Here is a 24972-nt window from a genome sequence, read left to right on the forward strand (position 1 = left end):
TTTTCTATTATAAAACTTTATGTTCCGTACACACACACTTATGAGGCAAAACATTATGACCACCCCTTTCTCCATGAGACGACGCATCTCACAGCACCTAGGAATGACGTCACCGACCGGTAAAGCATATATAGTGACGCCACGGGTAGTGTTTACAGTTCGTCAGTACCAAGCCCGTGCAATGGGGGGGGGGGGGAATGGTAGGACCTGACTGGGTTTGAACGGGGAATGATTTGCAGCGGTAGGAAGGTCAAGCATTATCGGCTGTTTGAGGGCCGCCATAGTGAAGGTTTGGAGGGAATGGTGCGAAGAAAGAGACAAAGCCAGCCAACGTACTGGTAAGGGGGATATCACCACTGGTTAACTGTCGAGGTGAACAGCGGTTGGCATGTTCTGTCCGGGACAGCATATGGCTGACAGTCACTGAATTAACGGTAGACCAGACCAGAACGCACAGAGAAACATTTCTGCGCACACCATCCAGCGGACAAGGGTTTTTCATCCAAAACATGCGAACTGAATCTGAATATAAGTAATTTACAGATACAATACAATGACGTCTTACAGCCTTAGTTGCTTTGACTTAAAAAAAAAAAGGGGGGGGGGCAGACACTTGGAAACCCATTCAGTAACTCAGCTTAAATACAGACGCGCAAGTGTATCTAACAGTTATATTTTCTGGAAAGTTTGCTGAATGCCTGCTCAAAATGGTAAAGTGATCATTGCATTTAATAATGAATATGGATCTCTTTTAATGTAAATTACTGACAAAAGGGGGGGGGGATAAACAGCTGCAACATTTCACTAACGGCACCTCCGTAGCCAGGTGGGCAGGAGCAGCATTGTGTAGCACACGCTTCTTGATTAGATCAGGGTTCAAGCCCGTGACCACCAAATACGGAGGATGCGGAAAGGTCAGGGAAGGACCACCGCATATCCCGGAGCAATATGGCCTTAGTTGCTAATACTCTTAAAAACCAAATAACAAACAACAACAAACTTCACTAACTGAAAGAAGTAATTTCCAAAATGTTAAATACATGCATCATTTCCATGACCACAAATGACTTCGCCGTAGAACCACCCAAGCACCAAAAACAATACAACCAACACAGCAAAGAAAGGCTTCCGCAACTGATTGGCACTGTGAAATATTACATGTCAACTAACCAAAAGAGTTTCTGAACACTCTTTGGAGTTCAGAAATTAAACTCTGTTTAAACTCCCAATAAATTTAAACTCAGTATTAGTGCTTCCATCATGTTTCATGGCAATTTAGCCCCATCAACTGACGCTGTCGAGAATCTGAGATCATTTCTCACAATATCATGACTGCCACTGCATGCCAGTCATCCCTTCTGCTTTACCATTTCAGTTTAAGCAACTCCAGTTCCCTGTTCGCCTAAATTTTGACACAAGCATCAACATAGCTTAATGATAAACACTCAGAGTTAGTTTCAACGCGCAAAACTCCCCCACGTTTTAAATACTGTACTTTGCAGTTTTTTAATATAACTGACGGTAAAAGCGGAACAAATATGTAATGACCTACAAATCACAGTTTTACTCTTGGATTAGTTCAAAACAGGATAGAAACAGTGAAGGGTTACTCCTTCCGTTCTAATTTTAACAGATGACATTGAGTGAACTTGAAGTAACTTCTTTTCGAATATTGTCTTCATTAAAAAGCCGCAAAACAAATTTTCACAGCCAAATAAGAGAAATAGTGAATGGCTAATGAAACTGAATACTATAAAAATACAGCTATATGTTTTATATGCAAGTTTTAAACTTATACATATTATTAAGTTCGCTCAAAAAAAATTAAAAGGTTCGAAATTATTAACTAATGCTATTTGATTATATTGAAATTATATAAAGTTAGGAGAACTATCTCGTCATTCGTACGTTTCTGTAGTCAGAAAGATTTAAACTGCTGCAGCAATGGTCCTATTGATGAAAAATTGGATCGCCAAAAGATTAATCTGATAGATTTCAGACAGATTTTAAAGCACTATACCGTGTTAGGTATCCCTCGAAACTATATTATTAATCTGAAAAATGCTTGAAAGATGAGGTTAATATGATAGCCTGTTTCAGGACGTGCTGGTCTTTAAGATAATATGTAGCCTTTGTGGCAATAATTTAGACAAAATACAAAGGCTGTCCGCAATAACACTCAAAAATATTTGTTTTAATATCCGCAATAGCGCTGACAACCATTCGTAATGGTGTTCATATTTTCATTCCTGAGTAGCCGGAACATTAGAATCCTCTCATCTGGCTATTCTTTTATTTAATAAACCAGCTACACGAAAAAACTATTTTGTGATTTCGGGTCTTTTTTTTTTTTTTTACCAAAATTTAAATTACCTAGTCAATAAACGATATTACCGCTCACAATGAAAAACCATTGCCTTCACAACGCATTGCACTAGTATTGCACTATTTTCAAATAACCTGCATCAGCAATAAGTTAATCTATCGTTCACTTAAAAGATGGCGCCCAGGTTTTAGGGCTTACTGGTTACTCTCACGCAGCAGGTTTCTTTTAAATAAAAAGCAAAAAAACTTTTTGGCATTGACAGTTGTTTGAAAATAGTCCAACATCAGGACAACTCGTTATGAAGGCAAAGTTTGTTCTGCGGTGAGCATTAAGACCATTGTATTAACTAGGCTGTTTAAACCCTGCCAGCTGCAGAAACTTGCGAAAGGAGTTGTACCTCCGAAACTGAAGAAATCTTATTCATTAATCATGCAAGGCCATTAGGCAATGATTGATATCCCACTGGGATAGTTTCATTTCTATTTTTATTTAAGAATGAATAAAAATTAATTTTACATTAATTTATATGCATTCCAGGACGTTCAGATGATTGACATCGATTACATGGACCAGAAACGCATTTTCACTGTTGATCCAGTTAACTTTGGAAATCTGAGTAGTTTTGTCGAACGCATGCATTCAATCGATAGGAGAGTAATTCTTATTCTGGTAAGTTGTATTGTATTGAACACACTGGATTTATCTATCATTCATAAATTTTTCTTATAATGGATGCTTGGTTTGTTTATTTTACAACCAATCAATAAAAACCTGTTTTTTATAGGACCCAGCAGTAGCATATAATGAAACTTTAATTAACAATTACAAAGCATTGGACGATGGGCTGTCTATGGGAATCTTTATTACTCTCAACGGTTCAATTCTGGAAGGAGAGGTAAGATTCTTTGTATTTCATTCCATTTAATTTCATTTGTCTTATGAAACTATTATTAAAAAAGCTGCGTTGAATAGTAAGAGAAAAAGAGAAATCTGGAATGTGAATAAAAATTAGGTGATACTTTTGGTAATAATTTGGACATTTTTGTATTACTCGAAGTGATATTATATCCGCTGATAGCGACTAGTTAATATATTTATGAGGTCTAATTTCTAGTTGGCGTGATCTACTTCGCAAATAAGTTTGTAAGAATTCTTGATCTGTGGTTAAAGCTTCCACCCATGTTTATCCAATGAAGAAATTTACAGAAAATCTTGATGACGTGTATCATCCTGCTTATTGCTCTTAATACTGTGTGAATTCGTTTAATTTGTAACATAAGCATAATGATAATTTTTTTAAATCTAAGAAAGTCAAGAACAAGCTAAAATATATACCGGATTCAGATGTAATTTCTTAAATGTTTTGTAAATATAAAGCGTATTATAAAATATAATTTTTTGTACACTGAGAAATGTCACCATGAAACGTGAAGAAAACCATTTTTATTTCATACCATGTAGCATGCATGTATATATGATAAATACCATTCTTATTGAAAATTCTAAGTAATTTAAGTGGTTTATTTAAAAAAATATTTAAATAAGAAGTTTTATTTAAAGTGGTAAACTTCAGATAAAACAATATACGGTACTCCTCCACTGGAGCAGTGCAATACCAAGGGAACTCGTGGAGAAGATGGCTCCACAACATGAGATTCAGAGCACTAAGTAGCAAACTAAGTTTGCTCAATCTACGTGTGAAAACGACCCTGGCAAACACTTACAATAAGGAAATATCTAAGGCATACAAATATTAAATGGGACATGTTTCAGAATATAGTTTTATATGTGACAAACCATTTTATTCTTTTAAAAAGGTATGGCTCAAGGTTTAAACCAAAATATGTGACTAAAATTGATACAACTGATAATAGAAAAGAAAAACTCTTGAGATGACCACATATTATGAAGAGACTTCTCAAAATAATTTGGTCTGTAGTCGACTGGATCGAGAGGCGAGACAGGCTAAGGAAAAATTCGAGATGGATTTGGATTTGGCAAAGAAATCCACTGAAAGACAAAAAACAATTCTTTGCATATATGGACACCGAAAGGAAATTAATGACCTGGATTCGCTCACTACAGGAGTGCAGCGGAAATACTGATTACCCCAAACAGATGGTTGATAAGCGGAAAAACATTTCTTTGCAATTCATATTTACACTTGAATACAATTTAATAGAATGAATAATGTTAGTTCAGCTAACAATTACTCGGTATTGAACGAATTCGTTATAGCTGAAAAAAATATCGGGTTTAAAAGTGAAGAAAGCATAAGGAGCTGATAGCATCTGGCAAATATTGTTACAGATAATCTGTGGCAGATTAGCTGTAATTTCAAGTTGGAATGCCGCATTGCAAAAAATCGTCCTTTGACCAATGGCAAGAGTGTTGTGTTTCATAAAGATAAATGGGTCCTCACGCCATTCGAATCACGTGTGGCAAAATCAAAGAGCTTGGTTGGAAAGAAATCTCTCATCTGCCAAAAAAAAAAAAAAGAGATCTCACAAGCCCTTTTCGAATGTTTCCAATATTCATGGTATCGCAGAGTATTTTAATATGAATGGAACACGCACGCTTTAACAAGCTTTAAACGAAAATAGCAGTAATCACAGCAAATGAAATGTAATTAAAAGCAAAAAAAAAAAAAAATTCCTTCTTACATTAAGTGCATTGGTCCACCCCCCCCCCAGATATCTGGAGGCCCCGGAGCAATTGGGCCACACAAATCCAGCCCTTACCATGCATCATAAGATTAGCACCTACAATAATATCTCAATGGAAAAGAACTCGAAAATTTTGAAGTTGTTTAACATATTGTTTTTAACTGTGATATTTGGGTAAACATTTTGCAAATAGGAATAATTTAAGTAAATTGCAGGCATGTCGCGACTATGCAGATGATTCGGCTTTGCTTGGAAATTGGAAATGATGTTCAACCAAATAATTGAAACAACTGAGCGAAGGGGCTTAAGATCAATAAAGAACAAAAAGAGAACAATTAAAAATTAGAAAATAAAACCAAAATAAAATTCAAACAGCTATTCAAATCTGTTGTTACAGAGCAATAGATCACTATACTGATTTCATTGAACACCCTCTTAAAATCCATACTGACATCTAGTCTAGAAATGCAAAAATTAAATTACAAATAACCACCATCAGAGGGATCATAATCTACGAATCAAAAACCTGGATAATGGATTAAGATCCATTATCCAGGTTTTTGATTCGTAGAAGAGGAAAAGAAGCTCAAATATTTAAAAATAAGTAGCCATAAAGATTTTGGACCAAAAAAAACAAAAACCAACTTCAAAAGCAACAGGTTTAAGTGGACCAGCCACGTAATCAGCATACCAGGAAACGAGAATCTTCACAATGAAACCTCTCGGTTTCATCATGAAGATTCTAAGAAACATTTAAGAAAAAGTTCGAGAAGAGGTATGAGGAATGATGCAGAAAGACTCAAGCTCTGGCTTCATTCTGACTGTGAAGGGCTTGTACAACTGTATCGTTCAATTTCTCTCTTGTAAATCGCAGTACAAACAGCAGATTACAGAGGGAAATGGAAACGTGGTGAAGGCAGCGAAACATTAAAACTTCTTCTTCTTCTTTGTCCTCGCCTTCTTCCCACGTTCATATAGGGTCGGCATTCCCTTCCTTAATTCTCTTCCTCCATTCCTTTCTAACCAGGGCTTCCTCTCTCCTCCATCCTCTCTCTTTCAAATCCTCTGCCACCTTGTCCTTCCATCTCAGTTTAGGTCTCCCCCTCTTCCTCTTCCCTATCACCTCCAGCTTTTCACACCTCTTCCCTACTCCTCACTTCTTCGTTCCACAAGGCCAAGCCATCTGAACCTAGATTCCTGTATTTTTTTACTCAGAGGCCCCACCTTAACCGTACCTCTAATGTAGTCATTTCTTAACCTGTCCTTCCTCGTCATACCACACATCCATCTTAGCATCCTCATCTCCGCCACTTCCATCTTCTTCTCCTGGGCCCTTGTAATCGCCCATGTCTCAACACCGTACATCAATGCGGGTCTAACCACAGTTTTATACACTCTTCCCCTTCATTCTACAATTAACTTTCTTATCACACAGCACCCCACTCATCTTTCTCCAGTTCAGCCATCCACATTGCACTCTGTGCTGTATTTCTGCACTCAATCCTCCGTCCCTCTCACGTTCGATCCCAGATACTTAAATTTCGAAACAGATGGTAGCTTTTCCTCCTGCAGTTTTATAGAACTCTCAACTTCTCCATTCAATACCATATATTCTGTCTTTGTTCTACTTATCCTCATGCCTCTATCTTCCAACGCTTTCCTCCATTCCTCCAATTTCTTTTCTGCCTTTCCTTGGGATGATTCGCACAGTACAATATCATCCGCGAACAGCATACTCCATGGTGCTCTACTCTTCACTTCTCTCACCAACACATCTATTACCAGATCAAACAGATATGGGCTGAGAGCTGATCCCTGGTGCAGTCCAACTTCTACAGAGAACCCCTCAGTCATACCTACACTGCTCTTAAGCTGAGTCACCGCTCCCTCGTACATATCCTTCACAAGCCTTACGTACTTTTCGATGTACCCTTCTCCCTCATACATCTCCATACCTCTTGTCTGGGCACTCTATCGTATGCTTTTTCCAGGTCTATAAACACCATGTGCAACTCTACTTGCATCTCCCTGTATCTTTCCATCACCTGCCTTAAAGCAAAGACCGCATCTGTTGCTCCTCTTCCAGGCATGAAACCAAACTCTTCCTCTCTTATTTCCGTCTCCTGCCTTAACCTTCCTTCCACAATTCTTTCCCAGATCTTCATCGAATGAGACATTAACTTTATTTCCTTGTAGTTCCCACATTCCTGCACATCACCCTTTCCTTTAAAGATTGGCACAAGTATACTTTCCCTCCACTCATCGGGTATCCTCTCCTGCTGCCACAGTTTTTCCATCAAGTCCCATAGGATATCGATCCCTTCTTCTTCTTCCACACTACTCCATACCTCTACTGGTATCTGATCAGCACCTATTGCTTTCCATCTCTTAATTTTTCTGAGTGCGCTTTCCACTTCTTTCCTGCTTATGCCTTCCACTACTCACATTCATCTCTCCATCCTCGCATAGTGCTCTTGGGTTTTCCTCATTTAATAGCTTCTTAAAATAGTCTTTCCACCTTTCCTTAACCTTCTCCGGGTTCTGTATAACCACTCCCCTCTCATCTTTATCTGTTTTATTGATGAGAAGTCCTTCGATGCCTTATCTCTCGCTTTGGCTATTCTCATCAGTTGCCTATCTCCCTCTTTCCTTTCCAGTTCCTCATAGGCCTCGTCCACTGCCCTCGCCTTTGCTATTTCCCCAGCCCTTTTTGCCTCCTTATTTGCTATTGTATATGCTTCTTTATCTTCCTGGCTACCTGTTACATCCCATCTTTTCTTCATCTCCTTGTTTTGTTTTATCACCGGTTGCACTTCCTCGTTCAACCACCAAGCCTCCTTTCCCTCCGGCGTCCGCTTTCCTGATGTTTTCACCAACTTTCCTTAAGAAACAACTATTTGTTTTCCCCCCACTTTTGCACGTCTTCCGGTAACTTTATTCCTTTTAGCACCTTTTCCCTGAACTCCTTCCTCAAACCCTCCTCTTTCAATCTCCACCACTTTATCCTTTTCTCCCTCTGTCCTAAATATTTCCTACTTTTGTCCACTGCAACCTTCCAATCGGCCACAAGCAATCTATGTTGTGCAGACACACTTTCTCCGTTTATCACCTTGTTGTTCCTCATTTCCTTTAGATGCCCACTATGGCACATGATATAGTCAATCTGGCTTGTCCTTTCCCCACTCCTGTATGTTATCAGCTGGCTTTCTTTCTTTTAGAAGTAGGTGTTAACTATCGCCAGGTCGAATGCCACTGCGTGTTCTACTATCCTCTCCCCTTCTCTGTTTCTTTCCCCAATACTCCACCTTCCATACACTCTTCCTTCCTCTCTCTTGCCTCTTCCTAAATGACCATTTAGATCGCGCCTAACGATCATCGTCTCTTTCTCAGGTATTGCCATGACCACTTGATCCATTTCCATCCAAAAACTGTCCTTTTCTTCTTTCCCGCATCCTAATTGTGGGGCATACGCACATACTATCGTGGTCAAGTGTCCACCCACTTCCAGCTTGATGCTCATAATCCCATCACTCCTTCTGTTAACCTCACAAACTCCATCTTTTAACTCCTTATCAACTACGATACCTACTCCATTTCTTCCTTCCTCATCCGCTCCTCTAAAGAACAACTAATACCCTTCACCGAACTCTTTTGCTTTATTTTCCCTCCACCTAGTCTCTGGTAGGCATAGGATCTTCACTCTTCTTTGCATCAAATCCACAATCTCTCTGCTCTTTCCATTCATCGTCCCAATGTTCAATGTCCCTATTCTAACACTTTTAAACTCCCTCTTCATCTCTAACTGAACTAACTTCTTTAACCGGACCCGTCCTTTGTTCGGTAGCCCTGACACATCTACTTTCCATCAATTTGTTTTGGCATAGTTTTTACGACCGAATGCCCTTCCTGACGTCAACCCTCACTATTTATCCGGGCTAGGGATTTAAGCTGCCGACCTGCCAAGCCTTACGCAGCTATATAGAAGTGGTAGCTCTTATACAATGGTGATGTCGCAATTATTAAATTGGGACATCACCATTAGTAAACATTAAAACTAAATTAAATTAAACTTAAAAGCGCGGTACTACAATGCTAGTAGGAAGGGGACAGAAAGTCACAGGATTTGGATTTTACAAAGCCTTTTGACACAGTCTCACATGAATATTTTGAACATAAATTGGAAAAAGAGATGAACAGGGGCAGGTCGAAACAACAGATATAAATAGTTAACTACACGAGAGAGTGAATATGAATGAGGAAAGTTCCCGGTGAGCCACTGTCTTTAGTGGATCCTCAGGTTTCTGTGCTAGAACCCTTGCTCTTTTCAATTTTCATTAATGATATATGAACATTGATATACATAAACACGATGGCATTACAAGTTGATATCAAAATTTTCCGATGAAAAAAATGGGTAGTAATAGATATAAAATTGCTAATAGCAGAAAATAACAGAGTATGTTGATCATATACAGTATTACAATATAAGGTATTACGATACAATATAGGGGGGGGGGAAACCCAGATTTTCCAAATTCCATTCCTGATCAATTTTGCAGGGACTATCAACTGAGAAGACTCGGGATTAAAGCAGCAGTAACCATATGTGCTAGCGGACTTTCCAATGTACACTACATGTAGAAAACTCCAAACGAGCACTCAAAAAAAAAAATATATATATATATAATAATATGTGACGTTTGTTATTTGGTTTTTAGGAGCATTAGCAACCAAGGCCATATTGCTCGGGGAATATGCGGTGGTCATTTCCTGACCTTTCCGCATCGGGTGGTGACGGGCTCGAACCCCGGTCTAATCAAGAAGCATGTACTACGCACTGCTGCTCCTTCCCACCTGGCTACGGAGGCGCCAATATGGGACATCTTACCCATATGATTGTATGCATGCGTTCTTGGATAGTGCGAAAAATACCAAAATTTGAATGTTTTTATTGAAACGTTCCTTGTACCTTTAATTATGTACTATAACCTAATAACCTTAAACAATAAGACTTCTCCTATCTTTTACTGGCATTAAAATAGTACGACACGGATAAAAACGTGAAGAGAAAAATTGTGAGAGTCTCCCTTAGTTTATCATATTCATTAAAAAATAAAACAAGTGATAAACGAACAGCCTCGTTTGATTTTGTAAGACAAAATAATTTCTGGAAGACTTGCAGCCAAACCCGAAATGATATGATAATAAAAAAATAATAATAAGAAGAAATTATTATTATTATTTCTCCCTGGTTGGGGGTTCCATCTCGTGACGGGTACTGCTACCAAATACACAGGGTGGTTATTGTCTGGTATTACTGTTGGTCAAGGAACTCCCTGAATAATTCTTCAAATAGGCCTCTGAGGTTGGGTATATTCATACTGTGGATTTTAGTGTTTTGCACCAACCTTACGTAAAAATAAAAACACAAAGGAAACTGGACTTTTAATAACTGTGTTTATATATGTGTTTATAAATGTGTTAAATTAAATTTATAAAGTAAAGTTAAATTTATTGTAAATACAGGTCATTATAATATATAAACACAGTTATTAAAAGTCCAGTTTCCTTTGTGTTTTTATTTTTACGTAAGGTTGGTGCAAAACACTAAAATCCACAGTATAACTCCCTGAATATTCTACATGTGTTCAGGATTTCAACTTTCTGGAGCTCCTTGTAGGTGTTCGTTGGGAGACCTATTGCTGCTAGGCTGTTATGTAGGGTCTTTGGTACCATACCTGTGGTTGACACGATGATCGGGATGGTCGTTACTTGTTGCATATGACACATCTCTTTGATCTCCTGTCTTAGGTTCGTGTACTTCCTGATTTTTTCCCCATGGGTTTTCTGGAGGTTGCCAGTGTTGGGCACCCTATGTCAATCAGATAGGTAGCCTTTTCCTTCTTGTCTACAAGGGTTGTAAGTGCCCAACATGGTGAAGTGGGTTTAGAAAGATTTATTAATAGTTAAGGCAAAGCTAAGTAACATTTGACAGGTGCTCTCAAAATATTCCAAAATGAGCATTTGCAACCTTCATTCAACAGTTTTGGTAAACACGACAATTATGGCTGAAATGTTATCAGAAGCCCTCAATTTGCTTTAGTTTCTCATTTTAAATGGAAGACAAAATGTAAAGGTCACCAGGTGCAAACTAATATTTAGTTGAACCGCCTCCGGCAATGATGACAGCAGCACACCGTGGAGGCATTGATCAATTTCTGAAGATAACCAACTGATAGTTCGTGGTTCCAAACACGAATTATGGCTTCGTGAAGTTCACGAAGGGTCTTTGTTTCTTTTTGGCAACTGCAGATTCCACACGATGCCAACAGTTCTCTATAGGATTCAGGTCCGGGCTGTTTCCTGGCCAGCTAACAGTTGTAATGGACCGTTCTTCCAACCATTTTTTCATCTGTAACAAATGTAAACCCATTACTGTCGAACCTCTAATGCAGAAATGAAAGCTAAAGTAACTACAGAAGTGCCTACTTATACTTTTCGCCCGATGATAAGGAGAAGAGTCGTCCTGAAAGATGCAGTTACTTGGCAGGTTGGAATGGGCTCTAATGGTTGGCAGCAATTTGCCTTCTAATATAGCCAGGTATCCACTGGCATTTACGGAACCTTTTATAAACTGCAGGTGACCTACTCCGCGATACGAAATGCGTGTCAATCTTATCTGATGCAATCTGTAAGAAATATTGTCGTATTTCTTACAGATTGGACGTTATTCGGACGAAAATTACAATTTTAAGGGGTAATGCACTTTCTTCGAACACCAGCGTATTCCTGGAGTTTGCCAGTTGTGGGAGTTCCTGGTCGACTGTTTTACTTCTTCCCCTCGAACCTCCCACTCTCTCATCTCGTATACGTCCTTGGTTTACTTCCATTCTAGTTCTATCCAGGAGGCTTGGCTGTTATGTCTTACTTTCCTGATTCCTGTTCCATATGTTGCCACAGAATTCCTCGATGATCTTCTGCTCGGGTGGTCCGTTCCCTTCTTTCTCATCTTCTCCGAGTCTTCTGTAGAAGACTCTTTGGTCCTCATCGAAGTTCCGGTTGTTTATTTCCCTCTGGGAGCTCCCTTTGTATCGGCACAGTCTCTTGCTGAGTGCAAGGGAGAATTCTGATTCAGTGTGTCCAAGTATTCTCCTATTCTCTGATTTTTGGTCTCGTGGTTGCTCTGGACGCTGTCTCGTCTGCACGGTAGCACAATAGTATCATCACCGTCGTCCCCACACCGAATGGAAAAGGCCCCGGTTCGAATCTCGTCGATGACGCGAGAAACTGTAATGGACTTTTTTCACTCTGTGGCTTAGTTAGTCGGTTTCAGGCGTAGAGAGCAAGGCTCACTCCCCCCCCCCCCAGAAACTGGGGTTTTTCGTCCAGGCAAATCGACCAGAGAACACACACAATTTACAGACATAAGACACATAGCACGGCAGATGAATTTAATTATTCAGGTGGCCTAAAAATAATAGTTTGGGGGGTTTTTTTGTGGACGCTGTCTTTCCGTGGCTGAGTTAGTCGGCTCAGGCGTAGATAGCAGGGTCCCTCCCCCAGAAACTGTTTTTTTTTTTTTTTTTTTTTTTTTTGTGGACGCTGTCTGCGCGGGTGGAAAAGGCCCGGGTTCGAATCCCGTCGTCGACGCGAGGAACTTTAATGGGCTTTTTTAACTCCGTGGCTGAGTTAGTCGGTCTCAGGAGTAAATAGCAAGGGTTTTTTTTCCCCAGAAATTGGGTTTTTTTCGTCCAGCAAGACAGATAAATCGACTAGAGAACATATGCAATTTACAGAAAAAATACATATATAGGTATATGTAATCATTTATGGATGACCCTAACATAATAATTTGAATTGTGGACGCTGTCTCTCTTGAGGATGCTCTTCACTTTTCCAATCAATATCTTACTCCTATTACCCCTATTGGTACTGGGCAAATTGACCTATCTTGATTCTTAATTCTGCTATCTTCTGGTGAGGTCTTCTTTCCCAAGCTTGAGGTTCCTTCTGTTTTAGGTTCTGCTGCTGGTCTCTCGTTTATCATCCATTAATCCTAGTGGCTGCTATGCAGCACAATATACCGCTGTGTGGATGGCCTCCAGTGTTGCACCATTGTTGTTGAAGTAATGTGATATTATTTGCCGACTGAGGTAGTCTGTGACTCGTCACAGGCTTCTATTGGGCCTCTGCTTCGGTATCACGTGGGTCTTTGTGGGGTCCATTCCTTGTAATTCGATTAGGGCCTTCTTTCTTTTACTCGTCTTCCATTCTGGATATCATGAACTCGTCTCAGTCCACTTCAGCTGCTCTGGGTTGTATTTCTTCTTGCTCTTCCTCCTCTGGTTCTGTAGTAGTATGTTCTTCCTCCTTTGGCTCCATATTCACCATGAGGTATTATTATTATTATTTGTTGCTCTTATACAGGGTGTTTCAAAATGATGGTCAATAATTTAAAGGTGAAAAGTACAAGGCTAAGGTGTCAAGGTGTGTTTGTTTTAATTGAAGTCTCCAGGGTTCCCCTATATGCCGCTGTAGCATCTGAAAAGGCAAAGGCCAGGCCGGCAAGTGTATATATGTAAGTGTGTAAGTATGTGTCTTGTTATGTTGAATGTTGAGTGCTGGCACCTGGCGACTTCGCAGCCAGGGAGCAGGGGACACCTGGTCCCCTGCCTAACTGACTCCCAACCTTAGCCACGTGGAGGCCGCCAGGTTCCACTTTCTAGCTGAGACTCTTACTGGAGCTATCAGGCAAGCCTGGGAGCCCAAGGTATTTAAAGAAAGGAAAAGGGATATAGAAGGAGTAGTATGGAAAATGGAGGGAGAGGAAATTGGATAGAAAGCAAGGGGACGAGAGAAATAGGCATCCCCGGAAAAGAAGCAAAGTAGGTGAAAAGTACAAACTAAAATAAGCCAAAAAGTCCCAGTGAATATCGGGCCGCAAATGAACCTTTTTCGAGATAATGCACATTTTCTGCTAAGATCCGCCACTGACTGTGGGAGTACTCTGGGAGGGTAGTCTGTATTGCTGAGACCATGTACACGCCGGATATGGTAGGGGTACAGTATGTGGCGATGTAAAATTCGCCATACACTGCTATGACTCAGTACATGCTCTTGCAGAGCAACCCTCCCTGTCGAAATTCCTGGATTTTGTTCTATTCTTTCTAGCACGCAGGCTCCATCCTCGGACCCATACACTGGAATTGTGTCTTAGATGAATTCCTCAACACAGATCTAGCCGGAGTACAGACCCTAGCTTACGTGGATGACCTTTCCCTTATCTTTGCTGCTGACTCCCGAGCAGAGCTGGAGCAATTAGGCACCAGGGCACTCACTACCCTGCAGAGCTGGGTACAGAAACATCGTCTCAAAATCTCAGGCACAAAGACACAGTCCATCCTGCTCAGGGGACATCTGGATCCCCGGAGGCCACCACAAATCAAAATTAATGGCACAACAATCAAACTGGTATCTGATCTGAAGCTCCTTGGGGTTGTCATAGACACAAACCTCTCCTTCATCCCACATCTAAATTATCTCCAGAAAAAGATAAAAACTACACGTCTATGGTTGCTAGGGTAACTCGTCGAGAGTGGGGATTAAAGAAGCGTACCTTGGCTTTGTACTATAAAGCAGCGTTTGTACCTGCGATCACGTATGGCTCCAGTCTCTGGTTTCACAGAGCTGCCACAGTGGTGGGCAGCAGGAAACTGAACATCATTCAGTGGCCAATCATCCTAATGGTCTCCAGGGCGTGCTGCACCACCAGTACCCATGCCCTGCAGGTGCTTACTAGCTTCCTGCCCCTGAACCTCGAGTTCGCTCGAGCTGGAATTCTATATCTGCTTGGAAGAGGACGTTCCACCACCTTCCGTGGCTTCACCTCGGACCCAGCCAATGCACAATCCCTGGAAAAAGCCAGGCTCAATAACTATCTCCAAAAAATATGGCAGACAAGGTGGTCTGAATCCACTAAGGGAGCCATCACCCGGAAATTTCTCTCAAACATTGCTAAGACATACCCCACATCGCCCCCTTCTCCCCAGGTCTTCTAATGACCTACCTCCTCACGGGCCATGGCCCTTTCCGCAGCAAGCTGAATCTTCTTGGGATCTCTGACAACCCACTATGAGCCTGTGGTGCTCAGGAGCCCTGGGACCACCTGATACATGACTGCCTGATATACGAGGATCTAAGATCTAAACTTATAACTCAGCTGCATTTCACCCCAAAGGGGCAGGAGCAATACCTACTTGAGGATAGTGACACCTACACCTGCTCTCTAGCTTTGCCCAAGATTTGTTCACAAGGAGGAAAACCCTGCCGCCGCCACCACCAGCACCTCCACGGGTCCAAGATGGACCCGTGGAGGTGCTGGACAATGATAACTGTGAAACCCAACCAGGCAACAATTGAACGAAGCAGCTGGGAACGTGGGCCAGAACTGCCAAGACCTTGAACCCTTGGGGGGCGGCTTTGCCTGCCTCCTCTCCTCCTTGCCACCCCTCTTTTCTTTCTAGTGGGACATGGGCATGTCCCACTGATTAAAGAGCCATTCTCCCTATTGACCCCTTATTTCTATTTCTATCTCCCTGTCTTCAGTTCCCCTCCCCCTTACTTTTATCTTTCACAGCACACAGTCCCGCACATCAAAAATTTAGCCCGACTTTTCAGGCACTAATATTATCCTTTCAGCGTATAAACCTAACTTGCGTTCTTAAAATGAATTAATTAGGCAAAACTGAATCGCGATATACCGTATACATTTTTTTTTTTTTTTTTTTTTTTTAAGGTCCTAGCCACCGAAATCTCTGGAAAGTAGTCGCAGGATCTGCCAGAGAAACAAATGAATAAATGGATTCACCTGGCTGATCTCCCCGTGGTAGAGTATGGTAACGTCGGGTCCCATTAGGGGCCTGGCGGCCAACAAGCCACAATAACAAAGGGCAACATATTACACAACACATGATCCACACACTTTAAATCTCTGGCTTTGATAGAGTACTGTCCTCGATACAGTCTGCGCGTGTAGCACAGTGGTATCGTCACCGTCCTCCCCACACCGGGTGGAAAAGGCCTGGGTTCAAATCCCGTCGATGACGCGAGGAACTTTAATGGGCTTTTTTCACTCCGTGACTGAGTTAGTTGGTCTCAGGCGTAGATAGCAAGGTTTTTCTCCCCAGTAACTGGGGTTTTTTCGTCCAGCAAAACAGGCAAATCAACCATAGAACATACGCAATTTCCAGACACAAATACGGGTTAATGTATTTAATTACGGGCAACCCTAAAATAATAATAATAATGTCCTCGATACAAAGAACATGCGGGGAGATGTGGTGCCGTTAGACTCGAAAATACTCCATACTCTATTCTTTCTAATCCCCACACCGGGTGGAAAAGGCCCGGGTTCGAATCCCGTCCATGACGCGAAGAACTTTAATGGGCTTTTTTCACTCCGTGGCTGAATTAGTCCGTCTCAGGAGTAGATAACGTTTTCCCTCCGGAAACTGGGGTTTTTTGTCCAGCAAAACAGCCAAATTCACCATAGAACACACGCAATTAACAGACATAAGACACACAGCAAGGCAGATGAATTTAATTATTCGGGTGGCCTAAAAATAATAGGTTGTTTTGTTGTTTTTTTATTCTTTCTAACACCCTTTCCTCAACATCAAGTGTTATGCTTCTAGCCCTACCTGCTCGTACTCCATGTGCGAAGAGCCCATGCGTTGATGTACCCTGATGAATGTGCACCTGTTGGGCTGGCTGCCTTCGACGTGGAAATGCTTCTTAGTACAAACGTGCAGTTTGCAACTCGAGTGCACTGCCATTGGCTTTACCATACATGAAGTGCATGTCCGCATACTCCTCGTTGCTGTAAGCTCTTTCCATGTTGACTATCGTTTGACAAGTACTAGTATGCCTGCTACATCTCAGAGCATTGAGAGAGGGGAAAGGGAAAGAATGAGCATAACCTAACCTAAACAAACAAGTCAGTGATGGGGCCCAATTCTGTACGGTTGGGCCCCATCATTGACTTGTTTGTTGCATATTGTAGTCTGTACAGTTGTAGTCTATTGCATATTGTAGTCTGTACAGTTCACCTTTAAATTATTGACCATCACTTTTGAAACACCTTGTATTATTTCTCCCTGATTGAGAGTTCCACCCTGCGACGGATATTGCTACCAAGTATACAGGGTGGTTATATATGGTGTTAATGATAGTCGAGGAATTCTCTGGCTGTCCTACAGGTGTTCTGGATTGCGACTTTCTGGAGTTCCTTGTAGGTGTTCTCTGGGAGACCTATTGCTGCTAGGCTGTTATGTAGGGTCTTTGGCACCATACTGGTGGTTGACATGATGATCGGGATGGCCGTTACTTGTTGCATATACCACATCTCTTTGATTTTCTGTCTTAGGTTAGTTTACTTTCTGATTTTTTCCTCGTGGGTTTCCTGGAGATTGCCAGTGTTGGGCACCCTATATCAATCAGATAGGTAGACTTTTCCTTTTTTGTCGACAATGGTTCTGTCTGGTCTGTTGTGCGGGATTGCCTTGTCCGTTATTATGGCGCGGTCGCAGTACAGCCTGTGGGTTGGGGTCTCTAGTACTGCCTAGGGTTCTTTATTATTATTATTATCAATTTCTCCCTGATTGGGGTTCCACCTCGTGACGGGTATTGCTACCAAGTACACAGGGTAGTTGTTATGGCTGGTGTTACTTATGGTCGAGGAACTCTCTGACTATCCTATAAGTTTTCACATAACCTAATCTAAATATTATTATTCATTTATCTTGATTATTTTGCTACAGTAGGAATATAATTTATTTATATAATGTAGTTGCTTTGACGCTAATTTAGACATGTTTATTTAAAAATAATTAAAAATATACGTTTTCAATACAAAAAATGGATTTTTCACAGTCGTGTTCATAACAGATTGAAAAATAAAGGTGGCTTCAAAAAGTGAACAATTTGAATTATTTCTTGTCTTTATAACTGGCGTAATAATGGTGGAAAAGTCCACCATCATGCCTGCTAATGTTATATTTTTATCGCGCCCGGTAGAAGGTTAATTATACTCGTATACAGAAGTTTGTTCTGCATAAGTTTAATTTCCGAAAAATTAGTTTACTTAATATTTTTTCAACGCAAACTGACCTAAGCTCAAAGAAACGACATAATTTTTATGTTCCGAATGAATGCACAAACTGGTGTTTGATTATTTCGGAATGAACAAAAAAAAAAAATAAATAAATAAAATAAATAAATAAATAAAAAGGAGAAGCCCCAAAGTTCACTTTGGTCATATTCATGGCTGAATTGAGGGAACATCTATCCCCGTTGTAATTTTGGGTCCTTTTCAGGTCGGAGCCCTAGATGCATTGCGCTTGCTGTATTCCCAAGAACCGGCCCTGGTTTATCTTGTATTATGTTTCATATTATATAAATTAAAAATCAGAAACATCCCGCAAATGAAGACACGATAAGTAAACAGTGTTAACGTACACTAGCGTCAGAATTTTATTCGATAAATATAGAGGGTGTATATGGCTAGGAAGCACTAATTGGTTTAGTAATATGCGATACCTAATCTCGACTTTCTTGTTCTTGTTATCAGGTCTGGCCTGGGCATACCTACTATCCGGATTTCTCCCATTCCAAAGCACTGGACTATTGGTACAAACAATGCAATGATCTCTATCAACAAGTTGAGTACGACGGCCTTTGGATTGTAAGTAAAACAGATATAGAATCTGACATATAGATATAGTATAGATATAGCATATTGAAAAATTACAAACGGACTAATAGAGAAAACCAGATTAAATGATCGCACTATACTAGCTATTGGAACACAAAATAAGCCTCCAAAATGCACGTCAAAAAACTAATTATGTTTGCTAAACTAGTGGCTTTGAAAACATAAAGATAAGGAAGATGAATTGTTAAATTAGAATCAAATTTTTGAATTAACCTAATTATAACGCTGTAGCTTATTTTTTTAGTTTAGATTTGTTAAATATTACTTAAAGTGTACACATAAATATTTTTACGAGTAAGTAAAGGCACTGGAGTTTTATATTAACAAAAATTCGATGATCTTTGATGTGCTTCGATGGTCTTTGAATAGGGACCCAAAAATTCTAGCTACACCACTACGATAAAGAACGTAGAAAGGTGCTCTTAAATTGCAGAAATAGCGCAATACGAAAAGAAAGTGGCTGTAAAACGTGAAGGAAGGAAAAGTAGAGTTAAAAAAAAAAAAAAAAAAAAAAAAAATTCCCCTAATGCAAGCGCATTAGGGGAATTTTTTTTCATTAAGGAAAAATTAAGGAAAAAATGGATTAAGGAAAAAATGGTTCATAAGTTATAGCAGTATACCCTCCTATTATCCTAATACTTAATATATTTTTTATTGATTCTTTATCATATTTGCAGGATATGAATGAACCGTCCTGCTTTGTAGAGGGCTCAGTTAATGGCTGTGCTAAGAATAATTGGAATTATCCGCCATATGCCGTGGGTAAGTTGAGAAAATACAGTATTACCAATAAAAAAAACTTAATAATAAAAAAAATTTGTTTTTCAAGTAATTAAATCAGAGTGACCGAGTTGCCAAACGTGAATGTCAGTGCGGCCACAGTGAAAATTTTGTAAATATCGTTGCCGACGATATCCGAAAATACGGCACGGACAGGGGCGTATTCAGGGGTGGACAGAGGGGGCATATGCTCCCCAACCAAAAATTTTAAAATGAAAGAAAAAGAACGCAGGAGGCATTCTAAAAAAAAAAAAAAACTCAAAAGCCTGCTCGCCATGCCCCTACTTACGATGATATCTGGATACGCCACTGTCTATTGCCGAATGCCACGCCGAACGTTTACAAAGATTAATCACATATCGTTCGAAAAATCACGACTACGAACCGAGTTTATGACGCGAAAATTAAAAGAAAAAGAAATTAAAATCTCATGAACAAATAATCAGCAATATAGTTTACTGTATTGAAAATAAAATCTTGCCGATTCCACTCACCCTTCCCAAGGGTCCACGGACAACAGTTCAAATGCAGTGAACGAAATGGGAAAACTTTCAACATTTAAGACCTTGATGCAATGAAATAAAGAAATTAAAAAAGCGACTAAATTAACTATCGATAAAAGAACATTAAAAATTTTATTTGCACTATAACGAATTGACACTAATCCGGGCTGGCTGTCCACAGTGCGGTCGATTATTTGTGTGCTCCCCTTTAATCCATGGCCGCCTCCGTAGCCAGGTGGGCAGGAGCAGCAGTGCGTAGCACACGCTTCTTGATTAGACCGGTGTTCGAGCCCGTGACCACCAAATACGGAGGATGCGGAAAGGTCAGGGAATGACCACCGCATATCCCCGGAGCAATATAGCCTTAGTTGCTAATGCTCCTAAAAACTAAATAAACAACAAACAACAACAACCTTTAATCCATAATTTTAAGAAGTTTTAGTTCACGTAAGAACGCCATCAAAAGACTGTGCTGATCAGGAAAGACTCGCTCGTCAGCTACTAATTTTTCCACAGAAGATCTTCCAACAGGTAAACTTTTATCATTTTTTTTATATTAGCCACTCGCCCACTGCTTTGTCTTTGCCCTCCTTATGAATATACCACAATAACAAGACACAAAACCTACGGATATAATCACGGTCAGAACAAGAGCATCACCCCTCAAGAAGCTTATCCCAACAATAGCAGCCTCCCCATCCTCGATTTCCTTTGGCAAGACAGGGCGTAAACAAATACAATCCTTTCACTGAACAGTATCTGCTGTATAACGCAATCGGATTCTAAGTGCTCAAAATTCAACAGGAGAATAAAATAAGAAACTGCATGCAAGACGAACAATCCACTCAGCACCCAACCACGTGTGCCATCTGTCAATTAAATAAGGAAGCTGGTTTAACTTGTTGTCGATGCAACCTGAAAATCTGTAGCTCCTGTCTTACCCCCTCACAAAAGAAATTAAATAAACAAAAAAGACGCACATGGATCTGTGAAGCATTTGAAGCCATACCTCTACTATTCACAACACAGACCTTCCTACAGAGGATATTTTGCATAACTCCAACGCAACACAGGTAACTCCTGAGGAAACAGAAGAAACACAACAGGAGACTTTGCCTAACATGGATATTACAGAATCGATAACTCGATTCTGTATCGAAATCGATAACGCGGCAACATCTCTACCTTCATGGACAAAAATCCACACAGCAACCTCATTCGAAAAAATCCAGGCAGCCATTGCTCATCAGTCATGAACAAACAATCTTGGGCTGAGATCGCTGCTACTCGTTCTGTTTCACTCCTGAATTGACAGCTAATCAGAACCCTCATTTCTCTGGGTCACCCTTTCAAATTAAGAGTCACCCTGGATTAGTACCTCCACGTCCTCTATTCTGAGATCAATGAGCAAGCCTCCCACCTCCCAACACAGAAGCCTTTTTATTTCCCGACTGAGGCCACTGACAACTGCTGAGGATATTGAGCTGGCAATGAGTAAAGAACTACATACCAAAGTATCCGCAAATTTACTCAAGAAAACGCCGAATTACTCGTCCTTTAGAGTAGTTTGCGAAAGTCGGGCATTCAGATCTGTTGCATCCACATCTGTGTGGTCAGTTCAGTTGGCACTCTAATCAGGCCTTTTTATGAATCGAAAGACCCAAAACCATCCACTTCAACTTCACCTTGTGAGCAAAACCGAAGGATGACACAGCTCCCCCCTGCATGACTAACTAATTGTGAAACTGCACTAGTGTCTGTCAAAAACCACTGCACCACATGTCCAGCTCCAATCACTTTCTCGCCCCAGCTACTACTTATAAACGTACTGATGTGACACCTCATAATCCTGCTTTACAATCACTTTAATTAACAGTATAATTTCCACTAGGCCTAATCCGTTGAGGTGTTCAAAAGCATCAACAAATAGATCAGCACTTATAAAAATTCCCTTTCAACTCACCCTTAGAGTTTTCTACCAAAATGTCCGGAACCTCCGCAATAAGCTTGAAACCCTCGAACAACTGCTGTTGTCCAACAGCGTGGATGTAATTTGTCTATCAGAAACATGGCTTAAACCTGACCAGGAGTCAATAGCCTGTGCTCCGGACGCTGGATTTTCATCGTTCTTCACATCAAGATCTCAATCTAGCCCATCCTGGCATCCCAAACTGACTTCCAATATACGCTGATGACCTGAAACTTTACATCACATCTGACCAAAGTCAGGTTCTTAATACTACCTTGCAGGCAAGTAAACCTTCTATAACCTCCAACAATATCTGGCTTACATCGGATTACAAATTAATCAAGCAAAGACAGCTCAAATGTCTTTCACCTGGAAAAAGTCAGACAGTGATATCAATCTTACCATCAATGGATCACCCATTCAGAAAGTTAAAGCACACAAGGATCTCGGATTAGTATGGGATGAGGGGCTGACATTCCAGGTTCACCTCTTCAGCGCAAAAACCAAAAATGTACTCCACTATGTGGGCGATCCGCCAGGAACTAATGGGAATTCATGACGCCGAACTGGTAAAGAAATATGTTGTCCGATGTCTCTATCCTATACCTCTCTATGCAGCAACTATTTGGTCCTCTGCTCACACAACACACTTCAACAAGTTCCTCAGCCTGGAATACTGGCTCCTGAAATGGCTCAACTGGCAGACTGGCAACCAGTACACCATTTCTAGGCCCAACTCTATATAAATCTCGAAGTCACCCCACGGAAACAACAGATTGTGGCAGCAAACCTTCTTACACTTGCCAGACTAATCACAGGACGACTCGACGCCCCTGACATCACTGTTCTGATAAAAACTCCCCGCATTGCCGGAAGAAATGAAGTGGACCCAAGGCTCCCCCGCTCACAGTTTCAACAAACTGAAAGGCTTGAGACGCATGTTCCCAGGAAACACGGTAGATTTGATCAACAACCTAGCCATCGACCTGGATAAATTCTGCGAGCAGCATATGTACAGACGCCAGAAGCTAACGGACATATATATAAACTTACAGTTATGACAGACCACAAGAAGGTAAATTGCCACGACAATGCTTCCCATGACACGATGAATGTAAAAATAAAATAAAGTGAAGCCGTCAATGGTCCTCTCTCTTAGAATCTCTTACTCCAAAGATGCCTGGCTGTGAGTACTAAGACAGTCAAGATTGAAGAGATACCACGGGCAACAACCGGTGATGAACTGCCTCAATCTTTTATATTTTTGTACATATTTCTCATGGTTTTGTAATTTATAACACTTTTGATAAAATAATATCCTTTAATTCGGGACACTTCGGTATTGCACAACTTTCAAGTATGTAAAATAATAAACACTGTAAGTTCTGTACCATTCGAGTTAAGCATACATGTGCTCCATGTAACGGCCGGACACATGTCCCTGTCTTAACCTCTGAATGTAAATATTTTCCCCCTAGCATACTGCTGTCCAGGGGGTGGCTCTTGAGTAGAGCAATAAATAAATAAATAATCGAAGATCTGCTAAACAGAGTATTTATTCTAATGCTGTCATCCATGTAATGTATTTAATGTTTACAGATACTGTGTGTGCTCATTGTTACAGAATACGTTTAACACAATAGCATTTCTACAGTAAATTGCAGACTATTTATAATCTAAACCAAATGGCCATTCTCATTATTTACTTGCTCTTTCGATAGGTGTTTTGGGTTCGTCAATTGGAAACCAGAAGCTCTTCGAAAAAACGATATGCATGGATGCCCAACAGGAGAATGGAATGCATTATAATGTTCACAGCCTTTATGGCCACTTTGAGGCGGAAGTCACTTTCAAGTAAGTCTTCTTATTTTCGAATTCCATAATACGGGAAATGATAAGCGATTTCAAGACTTGAGAAATTATCACGCTCAGTGTAGTAGTAGTAGTAGTAACGGAGGCATGTGATGCAAGAAAGCAAGCTTATGTAGCATCAGCCCAAAAAAAAAACATTTCACACATCCATTCCCTCTAAACCAGGGGTGGGCAACAGCCGGCCCGCGACGATGTTGAATCCGGATCCCTCCGTAAATGCATAAATATAGAAAACCCATACCTCACTACACTCGCCGTAAACATTCGGCTTAATTCGGTTCAATCGGGAATCGCGGTCAGTGCAGCGTACAGCAGTAAGCAGTGCGCAGTTAACCAGGTGATTCTACGCAGCGTCAAAGAGTATTATTTCCTAATTATTATTGTAGCATCGATCGAACGAAGTTCCTTTGGGTTTGACTTCTTATTGAAAAAAATAATATTGGTGCGAGATATTTATAAGTCAGTTTATGCCTTTTCTAATTATTACAATTTTTAATTTAATATAATTTATAGCTCATAAAATGAACCAATTAAAAAAAAGAAAAATTGATGCCGAATGCCGCATTTTCAATGATAATTGGACATTCAAATATTTAATTGCAAATATAGACGATAAACCTGTTTGTTTGGTTTGTAACGAAACTATTTCCATTTTTAAAGAATATAATCTAAAAAGGCATTTTTCAACAAAACATTTCGTAAAATATAAGCTATTTTCACCGGAACAAATGAAAATTGAAGCGGAAAATTTAAAATGTGGTTTACGTAAGCAACAAAATACTTTGAAAATTTTGTCAAATACAGATAGAGCTCTGGCAAAAGCTAGTTACGTTGTTGCACATAAGATTGCAAAACAACGTAAATCATTTTCTGACGGGGAATTTGTGAAGGAATGTTCGATAGATATTGCTGAATTATAATGTCCCGATAAAAAAACTGACGTTTGAAAAAATTTCTCTGTCACGAAGAACTCTTGTGAGACGAATTGATAATATTTCAAGTAATTTATGCGATCAATTAAAATTAAAATTGGAAGACTACTTACCATGCACAAGCTTTAGATGAGTCAATGTGACATTACCGAT

General features: G+C 40.2%; 1 protein-coding gene across 1 annotated transcript in view; it reads left to right on the plus strand.

Moving 5' to 3' along the window:
* Positions 1-24972, plus strand: part of LOC150085976 (lysosomal alpha-glucosidase-like) — a 140631-nt gene that overhangs the window by 57473 nt on the left and 58186 nt on the right. Inside the window, exons 8-12 of the mRNA XM_090373628.1 lie at positions 2864-2995; positions 3111-3221; positions 18620-18733; positions 19441-19525; positions 23737-23869. Coding sequence (XP_090229754.1) covers positions 2864-2995; positions 3111-3221; positions 18620-18733; positions 19441-19525; positions 23737-23869 — 575 coding nt within the window. The remainder of the gene's footprint in view (positions 1-2863; positions 2996-3110; positions 3222-18619; positions 18734-19440; positions 19526-23736; positions 23870-24972) is intronic.

Source organism: Mastigoproctus giganteus, chromosome 5 (assembly GCF_048544385.1).
Source record: "Mastigoproctus giganteus isolate SK-2022 chromosome 5, ASM4854438v1, whole genome shotgun sequence".
Lineage (NCBI taxonomy): Eukaryota > Metazoa > Arthropoda > Arachnida > Uropygi > Thelyphonidae > Mastigoproctus > Mastigoproctus giganteus.